The 14,885-nt window shown below is 40.4% G+C and overlaps 1 protein-coding gene across 3 annotated transcripts in view; it reads right to left on the bottom strand.

Moving 5' to 3' along the window:
• Window positions 1-922: 922 nt before the first annotated feature.
• Window positions 923-14,885, bottom strand: part of TAFA1 (TAFA chemokine like family member 1) — a 241,215-nt gene continuing 227,252 nt past the window's right edge. For all 3 annotated transcript variants that reach the window (XM_087744174.1, XM_087744175.1, XM_087744173.1), the window contains 2 exons: window positions 9,450-9,574; window positions 923-4,597 (listed from right to left, as the gene is read on the bottom strand). In XM_087744174.1, coding sequence (XP_087600300.1) covers window positions 4,580-4,597; window positions 9,450-9,574 — 143 coding nt within the window. In that variant the 3' untranslated portion in view covers window positions 923-4,579. The remainder of the gene's footprint in view (window positions 4,598-9,449; window positions 9,575-14,885) is intronic.

Here is a 14,885-nt window from a genome sequence, read left to right as displayed (position 1 = left end):
AACCATCTGCAATGATGACCTAAAATCCAGGAGTCCTCAGTTCTACTGCTGGCTCTGCTGAAGTTTATTAGCATAACCTTGGGCAGGTCTCAGGTCTTATGAGTCTCAGTTTCCTACCTGCAAAGCAGAGGATTTGGTGTCTTTCCTCAGAGCGACATAGTTTTATAAAGTATAAATATTTGTGAAGTTAAGTGTTTTGACTGTGTGAGCATTTCAGAGAAGAAACCATAAATATGTGTCAGGCCTATGATCTGAATTCAAACCAGTGAACTAGAAAAATCATTGACAGCTTTAAACCAACTGCCCTGTACACACATCTCCTTCTGTCTACCTGAAAGATTATTTGTGGAATGTGTTTCTATTTTTCTCTGACAAAAAATAGAATACCAAGCAAAGAAGCATGACCCATTTCTTTGTCAGGCAAGCTCTAAACCCTGCTTACTGGGATGTGTCTGAGGTATTGATAAAAGAGAAGCTCATTTTAGGCCACAGTATTCATGCTGCCACTGAAGAAGAAACAGACTGCCACCTTCAGATGAAATGGAGGTGCTTTCCAAGCCAAGGTGTGTTTATATCTCCTCCACGACTTCTCTATGATCTGCAATTATATTTGGACCATACAGCGAAACAGAAAAGTGGCAAATGAGGAGAGTTAGGAATGTAACTAATCATTTTATAATAGGAAAATATACAAGCAATACAACACAAAGTATCTGCAAACTCCGTTAATGGTCAATCAATAGGTCTGATAAGAGCATCACTCATGAACTGTATCACCTTCAGTAATTTTTCATGGTCTTTTCTCTGTGTAATGCCAGGTTTGGGTGCACATCATGTTGTTCATAATTGTTGGCCATAGGAGTGGACTTTCTCCATGGGTCTTTTTTCTTCAAATATAGCATGTAGCATATTCAAAGCAATATCAAGTCATACCACACTGAGCTCTTTATTACCAGAGATTTTTGGACAGAAGCACATAATCTAGATTTTCTGAATCAATAGGCAGATGGTAGCTACTTTTTTTTTTTTTCAGTATTTTTTCAAACTTGTACATTTTAGATTTACATAACTTGGTTTCACACATCTGAAGAAGAAACACTGACATAAATCTAAGTTTATCTTCGATGCATTTACAAATATTTTTCTTTTTTCCCTGCCATGCCTCTGTCTAGACTTCTGCCAGAAAGCAGGAACTTTAACTTTCTCTTCTGTTGATGTAAATACCTTTTAACATTGTGCAGAGAATGACATGACTCTCACTTTCTCATGAGGATGTGGGATGCATTCACTCCACCACTGAAATACATTGGGTTTCCATGGGCCAAGGTAAGCAGCTCTGACATCTTCCCGCTACACACTGTGTTACTGTGCGTATCACTGAAATACATGATCATCGTGACTCCAGGCTGGTTGAATTTTTTTTATTATTTTTTTCAATTTGGTTCACTGAAACAATGAAGGTTAGCTGCACCCGGCTCTTAATTTGACTTCACGTTTTATTAGTCATTATTTTTGCAAAGGCCTTAATTCTCCTCTAAAACATTTTAATTAAAACAGCAATTTCTCAGTGCCGCACTTCGTGAGCAGATTTTGCAGCAACTTCAAAGAGACACAGATGTTTACTGAATTTGGTGTGGTGATATTTGAGGCTGCCTACTGGCAAAGAAAAATTCATAAACATCTCAAGAAACTTTGCTGTGGTAATGACAACATTTCTTTCTTATATTTTAGCAAGTCTAATATTTCCCAATCTCAACAGGCATATTTCATAGACACAGGCATAAGCATTGTTATCTACTCACAGTCTGAGCCATGTTAGATACACTGCTGTGGGGAAAATACCTCTCAGTGGTGATACCTTGGGCTTTGGCAAAGGGTACAAGAGGCCATGGGTTAGTTTGCTGTGTGTGGGTCATCTTACAGAGTATCAGTAGACTCAGAATAAGGAAACCGGAGTTCAATTTCTGCCTGATTTCCCATAACCCTCCAATGTGATTTTGAGTGGCCATTTAGTATTGTGTGCCTCAGTTCCTACTGACAAAGGGATGATAACATACCCTGGCTTTTAATCAGCTTATCTCCTGGTGACAGGATCTATCGCCTAGTGCACCAAGTGCTTCCTAGCTGTAGAGGGTCCTGGAGTTTTTGAAGTGGTGTTCTAGTAAAAATAAGAAATGCTAGGGGTTTATTTTGGAGGAGTTTCTCTTTACTTGTGGCAGGTGAGCCTGAAGCCGGTCTGATGGTATCATTTTGGGATCACACCTATCTGTGGGTAACCAGGCAGGCAGTGGTCATCTCCAAATTGAGAAGATGGGACTAGGGACACATGGCCATGGCAGATCATATTTAAAACACAGACTAGGGTCCAGGTGTCTTCTGTGGTTTAGGCAGGTGGCTGTGGCCAGAAAATACATGGCCTGTCCAGCTGGGCCACCAGTGAGGCTGGTCTCCATGTGCTAGGACCTACAACTGGTGGTGAGGCTCATGCTCCTATTTAGTCTTTCTGTGCACAGGACGAAAACAGGTTTCTTCCCTGGACACTTTTCACTCTCATATCTTTTTTAAGGGGAAATAATAGAAGAACTTGGAAACAGCATATCCATTTCCACTGTGAGCATCAGGCAAGAACCAGCACAGAAAGCTGGCATGGAACATGGCGTGACACGTCATGTAGCTGCTTTAATATACAGTGTAATTACAGTGACAAATTTCTGCCTCTTGAAGCATCAGGGACTGAAGGGTTGCCCTGAAGGAGAAAGAAAGTTAGTGGGAGAATTTTGACCAACTCTAGGTCAGAAAGTGCAGCACTTCCTCTGCATGGGATTAAAAGTGATCAGCATGGCCAAAGGGGTCCTGTGAGAGACAGGTAAGCAGGCTGAAAGAAAATTGGAAATATTAAAGAAATGAAGCTGGACTGGGTAGAACACATTTTACAATTCCCTGTTCCTCTTTGATTTGGTAGCATTAGGCATACTGAAGGGTAGATTGCACAGACTTATGTGTGACAGCAAGATACTTTTCCACACGAATAAACCCCCTGAAATTAATTGGAGTGCTCACAAAAGTGCCTGGGAATGTGAACTAGGCTTGCACATTTCAGCCCTCAGCAATGCAAGGGCCAAGCTGCATGGTGAACAGCAACAGCTTAGCTAAAAATGTGAATTCAGACTGCTCACAGTGAGTAGACTAATGTCTCTGTGGACGTATCCTTGCTGAAGAGCATCTCATCTCAGTTGAATTCACCTTAGTAAGAAACAGATTAAAATTAAACTGAAAGAAACTATTCCTGAAACGAAAGCAGGGCTCAGACACAGTTTGCTTACCACAAACTGTTGTGCGTTTGCTGTGCCATGGAATTGCCGATGTGTATGCTTTTAGCTGGTGGCAAATACTCTCAGTAAGAATTAGCCTGGCCTGCAACGAGGGAAGCTTACATTTAGGTTGTTCTCCCGTGTGTGCTGTGGGATAAGAGCACAGAGCCAGGCAGTGCTGGTGTGCCTGAGCATTCGAGGTGTCCACAGAGGCATTTGCTTAAGCTGAGATGCTTGTTCACCAATTGCAAATGGGCTCGTTAAAAAAACAAACCGTATGTAAAAGCCCTCTCGCATGTTGGTCTGGAAAGAAATAGCTTTGTTGTTGTTTCAAAGAATTAGTGAGCCAACAACACAAAGCTTTGGAGTTGGTTACTGGGTTTTTACTGTAGTCTCTACAAGCTATACAAAGTCTGAAGACATTGTACGTACAGTACATCTTTAATAAGAAGGGAGCTCACAGTCTACCAAACTCTGCCAAATAAACTTTTAATACATACTGTACTTCACTCAGTAGTTGTCCATCTCTTCTTCATGGAATATCTAACAGCTCTAAAAATATTTTCTTGGAAGAGGATAGAATTATCATTGTTATATATCAATCAAGTATGGTTAATGAAGCAAAGCCAGCATGCTAGTATTGCACAAGGGGAAAAGCCTCCAGAACACAAAGTGGAACAACAAATGCCCTCAAAATTCTGCCGAAGGGAACAGGAAGCTCTGGATGCCACATCGGTAGGATTCGTGTAGCTCTTAGGCGTCCTTGTACCGCAGCAGGTTTGCTTTGCCTCTTCACTGCCACATTTCTCTCTGAAACAGGTAGGGATCTTCCAGACCATTGCAAAAAAGAAAAAAAAACTTTACAGCAGCTGCAGCAAAGTGTGGTACTATTCAATTTCTTGAAGAGTGAGGCTTTTATTTCAAAATATCATATATTAATATATATATATTTCTATATATATACTTTAACTGGTATAAAGTAAATTGTAGATCCAAACTTATACTGTTGTTTGTACTTCGCAATCTCGGAAACTTTACCAAAAGAACCGTTTTCTTCATTTTTATTTTCAGCTGTCAGAAATCAGGGGCATTATTTCCACCAAACACTTTCCTTCACACAGTAAAGCCACTGTTGTTATCTGGTAAACAGTCAAAGTGCAAATAAGAAATCCATTTGGCTTGTAAATGCTGAGATGGTTTTAAACTTTCAATACTTTGTCCTCATAAATCAGCAGGGCTTTCACTGTCTCCGTGCAGACGGCACTCTGTTAGGTCCTTGGGTGGATCTGCAGTAAGAAAGCATGAAAGAGTCAGTTATATAAAATATGTTATCAGAGGAAAGAAAGACCCAGGCTTTGTGGCACTTTGCCCTGCTCATGATATAGCTGAGTTTAAATCGCAATATTTTGGGGGGGGTTCTTTTCTCTTGGGGCTGCAGGGATTTAAGGATATGCAAGAGGCAGACCCTGAGCGAGCTCCTGCCTGTGCCTTGGGAGATCCTGGATGTGCATCGATCACCTGGGCTGGTGGTGCAGGAGATGCCAGGACATCTTTGGGTGTGGGGCCATGCTCACCCCAGCCTTCCACCCTCCCCTTCTTGGAGTGATTTTAGTAAGCTTCTGCTAGACAAGGAAATGAAGATGGATCCATCTTTCAGGTTCATTTGGACCCCTGCCTACCCAAAGAGGGGCAGGATAAGAGTGACTAGCTGTATAATAGTCTGGAAAGTCTGACCAACTTCATCTGCTTACCTCGGGTGAGATAACATGGCCTACAGCAGACCGTAAAACCATTGCTTTTTATGACTAACACCACAACTGATCTGAGTGAGTGCACTAATGGCTTGAAGAGGAAACACCACCGCCCAGAGGTTTTTTTAGGATGCTGAAATAAGAACGACTGACCAGAAGCAAAAATAACTCTCTCGAGGCGAGGCTTTTGTTTCTTTCCTGTACTGATACACACAGATGAATGGCACAAGGGATCCAACCTAGGTCAGCAATGAAACTCAAATTGACTTGAATACAAGCAGGCTTGGGCATTAAATCAGGGCTACAAATTATTAGCTAAGCACTAGGTGATATGATGAAATGCAGCAGTACGTCTTATAGCAAGAGATATTTACTATCTTGTGCTCTACTGCTCTGAACTGACCTCTTAATTACAGAGACTTATCACAAAAATAGGGGGGTTTCTTCAGTGCTCTAAAGAAAAACTTAATCTGGAAATCATCTGACATATTAACCTAGTGGGACAGCTTAAAAAAAGAAAATAGAACTCTGGGTTCATTTACCATTTCCTTCCTTCCCCCAGTTCCCTTTTTCTGCTCTCCTGGTTTGCCACTGACAAGTGACTGCACTGGGTTTTTCTCTCTTGGGGATGAGTACATCCCCTTCTCGTTTGTACACTGCTGCAAGGACTTGTGTGGTTGGTGCTGGAGCAGGGAATGACAAGGGACCACGGTGCCAAGGGGCCGCGGGCACCTCAGGTGCTATTTGCTGCACCATGAGATGAGCAGTGGCTGCTAAGAAATGTGATGCTCACGTCCCTTGGGGCACCATAAAATGGCCTGCATTTCTCTGATGGCAAAATGTATGGTAAACCAAGTGTTACTGTGGAAACCGGTGGGTGGGCTGTAATGGAGGGCGCAGGCTGTGAAACTGGTGAGATGCTCCAAGCTGAGCTGCTCTGCCAGTCCCCAAGTGCTTAACGCTTTAGTTTCCTTCCTCCACAGTATCAGCAGAAAATCAGCTTGTTGAAATATTTAGAGGGTTAGTACATGAATGCCAGGTGTTATTAGTGTGGATTACATAAAAAGGGCATTTTCCAGGACAGTGTGCGCCTGAGCCTGGGCAGAAAGCCCTGGGGAGGAGCACTGTGCTCCTCAAGGGCCCTGCAAAGCGGTGCACAGAAAGTTGTGTGTAGACAGCAACCAGATGTCAAGAGTTCAGACGAGAAGCCACAAAACATGGGATGCATGAAAAGTTTTCACGTTTTCCAGCAGCTCTGGTTCTCATAGGCATTTATGTGCCCTTGTGGGCACCATCTCCCAGCATCCAGACCGAGACTGTGCTCTTGCATTTCCCCTGGTGCCAGTTGCTCTGCTGAAATGTAATGATGTGATCTCTAGCCAGCTCCTAGTACAGCTCCAAAAGCCCCACATTTTTAAGGAAAGCATTGAAACTTATGCTCTTAAAAAAAAAAAAAAAAAGGAGTAAATAGGGATTAAAAAAAGCATTGAAACTGCTCCAAAAATTGAATTACAACATGGTTTCTTTCCAGTGTTTGTCACCTGCTCTGACCATCAATAGAAAACAAATCGATTTACAGAGGCTGTGAGCATTATATCTTTGGTTTTAACAACTTAATTAGTGAGCTATGCTACAGGACTAAACACAGGAATAAAGCATGAAAAGGAAGAAATGGAGGATGTGCTGGCAAAGCCTTCACAGGATCTGTTATCCACCTTCTTCTGACACGAATCAGTATTAATCACATCTGAGAACCAACCATGAAGTAATACACTACACTGTAAAATTACATATATTGCGTATATACGTGTGTTCATATATATATATACACACACACATACACACATGCTTATATGTGATTTACTGTGGGTCTTGAAGAATATACTAATAGGTATTTTAATCCTGTGAGTCATAAAGGTGAATGTTTTCCTTGTCAGGACAGCAGCTGCCTAACATAAATGTATTTAGTGTAAGGAAAAGCCTTCATTAAAACAGTTTACAGTTACAGCCTATGGTGACTTGCTCCAGCTTTTTGGCTAATCGCCACAGATGTATCTAGGATGTTGACCGATTTGTCTGGTTTATTCTGCTTTCTTAACTTCCTTAACTACATAAATTAGACACACATGGCCCAGTCTTGCAGACTGGACTGGAGTCAGTACAGATTATAGTGTAATCTCTTTCTCTGATGCCATCTGAAATGACAAAACAAAGAAAAAAATGCCTGTTTCAGGATCTGATTGCTTCTATTATTTTATATTTATGTTGCTAGACTTGATGCAGCAGTATGGATTCAAGCAAAGTTTCAGGGATTATGAAGTAGAATTTTTGCTTAGAAAATGCAAGAGACGGTTGCTAAGTACATCATGTCATGTTGCCTTTGTCAATTGGGTTCTGTAATGATATTTTAAAGCAACAAAGCAAAATTCTACTGGAAGCAGCACCATAAGGTACTCCCCTCACAAGCTAATTAAAATAACTCCTGTGGGTAAATGAAGAAATATTTTTTCAGTTATGAGCACTCACTCTGTAAGTATTTAATTTAAATGAAATACAATAGTACATACTGAATAGATTGGACCATACATCTGCATATTAATGAAGCTGCTAAATTTCTAGCAATCACTTCTAGATGCAGGCTATCGCCTAAAACTAGTTTATATGATGAGGGCTGGGGGAGTTAAGAGCAGGACAATTTCACAGAAAAAAAGCAAATGCAATTCCTAAATTATATAATTTGCAGACAGACTGCAGAAGTACTGCGTTATTGTAATTTAACAAAAGTATAACATACTTCTTCATGTTGCTTATTACTGCTTTAATATCACTTTCTTCCATTTTAATTCCCCAATTCAGTGAGAAAAATGTTGCCTCACTGAAAACATGTAGTAAATTTGTTTGTTTGGTTGGTTTTTTTAATTGCACTGCAAGGCACATACATTAGAGCACAATCTTCCAGTTGTGTTTCAGTGTGGAGAGATCAGTTGTGAGTATAGAGTGGTTTGCAGCAATGACAACACTGCAGGTAGAAATTGAGTCAAGGAACTGTGAGTTCCTTCCATGCTTTCTCCTTTGCTCTGGGAGATGACAGAGAGATAATATGCATCCTGTTTTAGGGGCCACTTACTGTCTTCTGCAAAGAAAACCTTCTAAATTAGTACGTATCCAAGTAATTTAACGTGGTGGTGAGATTAGCCATGCCAGAAGGCACCATTCAAGAAACTAGGGTTGCAATACAAATCATTCATCCTGGGGTAAATCATATGGAGGGAAAGACAAGAATTCAGACGGCATGGGAATCAGTTGGGATAAAATCTCCTCCTTCAACAAAAGGCCTAGAAGACATGAAAAATGACTAGCGTTAGGACTGTAGAAAAAGGAAGACAGGAAATCATGACACTAAACTTCATGTTCCTGTGAATTAGTAGCTGTGTATGAGCACGTAGAACTTCTTAATAAACAGGGAAAAATTTCTTGAAAATTTGCTTCTTTTCATTTAGCAGGTTTCAAAAGTTATTTTCCACTTCACTGAAAAACAAAATTTATTCGTTTATATGAAATATTTTGAGTTGGCAACCATGTAATTTTCTTGGAAAAAAATTCAATCGCGGTATGAAAATAATTTAATTAAAATTGTTCAGTACAGGTATAGATTGCAGTCTTAAGAAAATGGTTGTGAAACAATTGCACAATGCAAAAGAAAAGCTAGAATATATTTTTGAAAAACACTTCTTTTCCCAAAGGTAATCTCATAGTGGGAGAAGTTTAGCCAGCTCATTCACACTCTCTCTTTTTGCAGCCATATCTCTGCATTTTCCTAGCAATGCATGGTGAAAGTTGATGTCACCTCTTGGCCTGTGTTACCTGAATCTTCAGCACCTCAAGAATATGTCACTAATGGGTGCACAGGGCTAGAGCTGCTCTGAAGTCAGTCCTGAAATGCAGATAGCGAGCAGACGCCTCAGCACCGTTTCATGCTACAGAGCACCTGTACAGCTGCTAATACAGATGTGGCCTGGAACAGCCAAGGAATGGATGTAGGATCCAGCAGATCCCTTTGATCTAATATTCTTCCCTTTAGCCACCAGAAAGGGACTCAGTGATGTGCACTAGGTTTTTTCCTGAGGTGGCAATGTCTGTAAGAAAGGGACCTGGCAACTGGGCAGCTCCAACCTGCCGGTTATCAAGCCTGGGCCCAGCTGACCAGGCTGAATCCATCTGAATTTTCACTAAATTATGGCCAGAAGCATTGAGTGGCTGGGGAGGTATGCAGTGATCTTTAAGATTTTTACAGCAGACATGGTGATGGAAGAGATATATGTAAGCAATCATTAGTGATTCCCTTTCCTATTAAGACCTCTTGGGTACTGGCAGAAAGATGACTTACTCTGGTGGTCTTGATTTTATTGCCAGTCGCACACATCCATCCAGAATTATCAGGCAACGTCTTACATTCCTCTCCTTCTAGGCAGGGCTCCATCTCACACCACCATTTCCCAATCACTATTGAAGCTAAAAGAGAAAAGACAATGTTCACAACTATGTTATAATGAAAAATCTAATTAAATAATATCTCAAGGGTCTAACATTGCATTTAAGAAGCAGAGTGCCCCTTCTAAACCCTTCAATTTAAATTTAGTTACAAGGATTTCATATTTAATTACTTGTTTTGCATCCTATATTCTCTAAGACAGTGCACTGCTTGCCATAGCTTCCTTATAGATGAGATCTAGTCTACTATCATGCTGTGACTGCGGGGAATGCTGTGATGGCAGCAATACTGCTTCAGACCAAAGGACAGTTCACCCTAACAGCCCGGCTTCGTGAGCAGCCAGTCTGATCTTTATGGACACATATAAGAACAAGGCAAGTCGAAAGAGATTTTCCTCAGAAGATTTTCCAGGTCTTCAGGACTTGTGGCTCAGGGTTACTCCAGAATAAACAGTGTCTGCTTTGCTTTCAATACCTGCAGCTGTGTTTTTCTTCTGCAAATTTATGAAGAATTTTTTGAACCCATGTAGACTTTCAGCTTTCACAGTATCCCATGGCAGGGAGCATCACAACTAGAAATAGAATGTAAGGTAATACTGAACATCAGCAGAAGTTCAGTTTGTTGAAACATGATTATGAATTTTATAGAAACCATACTATCTCTAGCAGTAACTTTTAATTTCCAAATATTTAACATTGTAAATAATGACAGTGTTTGGATCTTGTTGTTTGAATTTAATTGGCACATATGTTTACAACCTTGAGTGCACCTTAATGAAGTTTCTTGCCTGGGAATTGGTATCTGTCTATAACCTTAACTGTAACTTAATGACATTTTTTGTCTGGGGATTTTGATAAACTTTAGCTAACCTTGCAAACTGTGACTAGTTGGTGCATGAGTGGCTCTGTCTATGGTTTGTTTTCTCTGGCAAGAATTAATCTCATGGTTGCACTCATAAAGCCTAACTGTCAAAGCTTCTTGCACACTCACTCAAATAGAGATGCTTAACGCATTCATGTCACCCCGCATAGCTGCTTCAAGCCCATAAAATACCTTTGAAGCAGCAGACTACCTTGTATCACACCATTCAGCTCTGGAAAATGTCCTGTTGTGCACGCGTGCATTTAAGGACATTTCAGAGTTTATAATTAAAGTCTTGATTTATTTTTTAGCTAGTTGTAATCTGTTTATGATCACAAAATCCTAAGGAAACACCCAAAGATGTATCTGCAGCTGCTACTAATGTCCATCCCCTTAATTCACAGCTACACAGATAAAGCTACAAGTCCCTTTTTCTCTAATCTCTATGACAAACCCACACTGAAAAATAAATGCACCAAACCCACAGACACTCCTAGACTAAGAAGTGTGTATCACTATTCCATTTCGTCATGTAAGAGGAGGCTCTGTGTGTCACAGAGAGCAGGAGACTGTTGAAGAGAAACTCAGTGAGGGACGAAAGAGGGACTTTGGCATTTTCAACTTTTGATCTGCATTCTTGTTTTTGAGTTAGCAGAGATGGACACCAGGTGACCACGGCCTGTATAATTAGCATTATCTACACAGAGTTATACCCATCATACTATCTTACGAGACCTGTTGTTGTCCCACCTAAGCAGACGACTTTATTGCTCCAATCCTAATTTACTAGGAATGGTTCCCCTTTTGATCTAGCTCTACAAAGAAAACTACCTTTTCATAGGACTGTTCCAATTTAGCATTTGGTTTTCCACTGCGGTCCATGAAAAATGAACCACTGCCAACACGGTCAACCCTCAGCCACTTTGAACTCTTCTGGCAGCCTCACATAATTACCTCTTCTCCTTAATGCTCCCCTGACTTTCTGATCCAGCTTCCTTTGCTGCAGAATAACAAACAACACACACACAGATACAAGCATGTAGGTGTGTAATACTGTAAATGTATATTTACAAATGGGAGACTTAGGTACACAAGCTTACACCCAAACCAAGCCAAATACCATATTCTTTAGGTAAGAATGTAACAGAGAGAAATAATTTAGATTGGTTAAATGAACACAAAGGTATGTCATGTGCCCAGAAAATAAGCTATTTTTTTTATGTAAAGCTGGTAGTAAACTCTGGGAAATAAAAATGGTTAATATAGAGTGGGAAATCCTGTAAAGAAGGTCAAGTATACATTCATTAAACTTCACTTTTATTTCCATTAAAGTGCAATTAAGACTTCCTTTGGAAAGGTGAGATCTTTGATCCTCAAATAAACTGGACAAACCAACCCCTGCCACTTCTCGAGGTACATGGTTGATCTGAGTGGCATATGATCAAGAGATCTGCTGGGCCATGCTGGAATGCATCCAAGTATAGCCCACTTTCGTGCAAAATAAACCAGAATGAGAAGCAATATTTCCAAGCCAGATAATGAACCTTAATGGGAAGCTACTGCAATTCAGGAGTCCGAGTTAGTATCTCTAAAACAGGCCTTCACTTGGTATGTGATTATACCAGCAGACTTGCTGAATAACTGTCCCAACAGGGATATAGGTTTCACCCGCTGAGTTTACTTGAAATACAGGGAGAAACACCTTGGGTTTGGAAGCTGCTTTGGTTTGGAAGAAGAGTTGAGTAAGTTGGAGCAAGTGAGCTAAACTTAGAATAGAATAGAATAGGATAGAATAGTCCAGTTGGAAGGACCCTACAGCGATCATCTAGCTCTCTGTGCTGTCTTTCCTATTTCTTCTCACAGCTTATACCTCATTTTTATCATGTAATACATCATTTCTCCATATGTACAACACATAAAAAAACCCTTTACCCCTGTGCTTGCAAGGCAGTTTAATGATGCTATTCACACATCATTTTCAGAAGGGTATCATTAATGCTGCTAACAGTGGAGAAAAGAGATATCTCTCTTTGCTATGCATGAAAAGGCACATGAGGACTGAATCTGCACTCTAATAATAGATTGTGCAGTGGGCAAACTGAAAAACCATATCCTGCTAAATACTGGCCTTCACAGCAATCATCAGAGCAGAGCATCCTTGGAATATGTGAGAAGAATCCTGTGGTACGGAATCAAAAGCGATGATCGTAATTATTTACCAGTAGCAGTGCTGTAGCATTAAATAATCATGGAGAAGGATCCTATGGTGCTAGGTACTAAAAAACCACAAAACTGAATGCCCTGGCATAGAGACTTTACAAGGTAAAACAGAGATGAATACAGACCGAGAGGCAGCATGGAGCAGCAATGTTGTTCATAGCAAGTAAAATGACCTAAGTACTTATTGATGCTGCTAAATACAGCCCAAGTATTCAGATATTGACCTTGAAAAACAATCAAATGCAAAGTCAGTGCTGAACCTTAATGTCAACTGATTCATGTAATAGTGTGCAGGTTTTAGTATATATATATACATATATATGAATTTGTGATCACAGTGCAGTTACAATCTCAAGGTAGCCCACCCAAGGGTCCACCAGTGAGTACCCTTACCTGTCCCTACCCAGTATATCTGGACTGGAGACAAGGTTCCTTTTATAAAGGGGGAAACTAAGGTCATTTGCAGATGAAAAGCTCCTATTTGTCTCTAATATAAAAGTGGGCAAAATCCTTTTTAAGTCTGAAGCACTACAAAGCTCGCTGTGGTCTAGTCCTCAGCACCGCGCTGTGGCAGGGGTGTCCAGAGCTCAATGAAAATTAATTCCTTTGAGTCTTGTGTTTATAGGTTTTCGCTTCTATTAAGAGTCTTTTAATCTTTAGGACCAGTTGTCCTTCTTGGGCATTGCTGATCCTTTGAGGTCTACTTGATTTCAAAGTTTTACACCTCTGGCTCTGTTCAAAGAGGCAGGAAAAAGCTTTAAAACGAATCACAGTTTGCTGCATTTGAGATTAGGTACACCTGTAAGGGGAGGGGGAAAAAAGCTTCCCTGGGGAATACAATGCAGCTTCTCTATGTTGAGGTTATGTCACTCTGAGATGTGCTGAAGCGGTTGTGTGAGAGAGAAAATTGTTAAAGTTAAGATGCTTTCCCTCGGGGCAGTTTGCATTCAAGATCTCCCAGGTCCTGAGGAACCTGAGCTTCTTGGTGACCTGAACTGCTAATTCTGGATGAGAATTAAAGACTCCTGTTAGTCACCAGGCATCACAGGCTGTGAGTGCTCACATCACGCTGAATTAGATGCCTGTAACATTTTGGAGTGGTTTTCATTGTGTTCTTCTCACTGTCTGGGGAATACATGAAGCATGGAGTTTTTTCATGCAAGGCTGATTTGACTGAGACAGATACCCGCAGCCATGGGGAAAGAAAAAGGATATCATATAAAAGAGCCTTGACTACTCCTCCTTTTTTGTGTTCTGTTTTGGGGTCTTTTTGTTCACCGGCTCCTGCTAGTGTAAATAAGGGATTGCTTATATCTGAGTTCTTTTCAAGAAAATGCTTCTTCTATAAGAAGTATATAACTGAGCTGGGGAGAAAAGCAACTTCAGAAAATTTTTGAGATTTTTTTTTTTTTTCCAGTCCAGTTCACACTGTTTTTTTCATCTTTATTTGCAAAGCTATAGAAAATTTGTGATCAAAATATTTAACTTTTGAAGTATTTAGTCTGCATGGATTAACAGACCAAAAAGCATTTGGTTGAAATGGCATTTGCTAATCATGTGTACCAAATAGAGAAATACAGATAAGAGATCTGGGGATCAGATTGAATATAGGGAAAGAGCAAGAGAATAGCTTATATTTGCTAGTGTTTACACAATTCTGTTGCATTTTAAAATGTATTTGTTCCCAAACATAATGCCCAAAGCCTTAGGTGGCTGCAGGGAACTTCCAGCTTAGACTGAATTCAGTGGACTTCAGCCTGCAAAGGTCGTAAGAACCTTTGTAGGTTGCACAAGGGTAGTGACCGCTTTTTGACTTCTTCTTGTGTATCATTTGGAGCACAAAGGTTTGATGCATGAAGAGAGCTGGCTGGGGACGTTTTCCCCTTGCATTTCAGTAACAAATTATTCTATTATGGGACAGTAAAAATGCACTGAACGCCTTCAAATATCTACACCTAAACAGATCAAATCAGCATGGAAATACTAACCATTCCATCATCTTCCTCTTGAATCAAGCACTATTTGGAAAAAAATATACAATCCGTTTGATTAAATCTTCCTTACTTGTTGAAACTCCTGAACTTGTTGCATTTCACATTTCTCAGTCTTTAAGTTCTTGCATTAAATTGAAGCTACTCAGTTGTTCAAAGCAGTGACTAACTACCCTCTTACAGGTGATTAACAGGACATGGGCAGAGGGTGGTCTGGGAGAAAACGTGCACACACAGCCCGGAGACTCACAAGCACTTG

The sequence above is a fragment of the Nipponia nippon genome, unplaced genomic scaffold, assembly GCF_047370975.1.
Source record: "Nipponia nippon isolate SJK-2023a ecotype South Korea unplaced genomic scaffold, ASM4737097v1 scaffold_9, whole genome shotgun sequence".
In the NCBI taxonomy this organism is placed as follows: domain Eukaryota; kingdom Metazoa; phylum Chordata; class Aves; order Pelecaniformes; family Threskiornithidae; genus Nipponia; species Nipponia nippon.
This window is presented reverse-complemented; position numbering and strand designations above follow the sequence as displayed.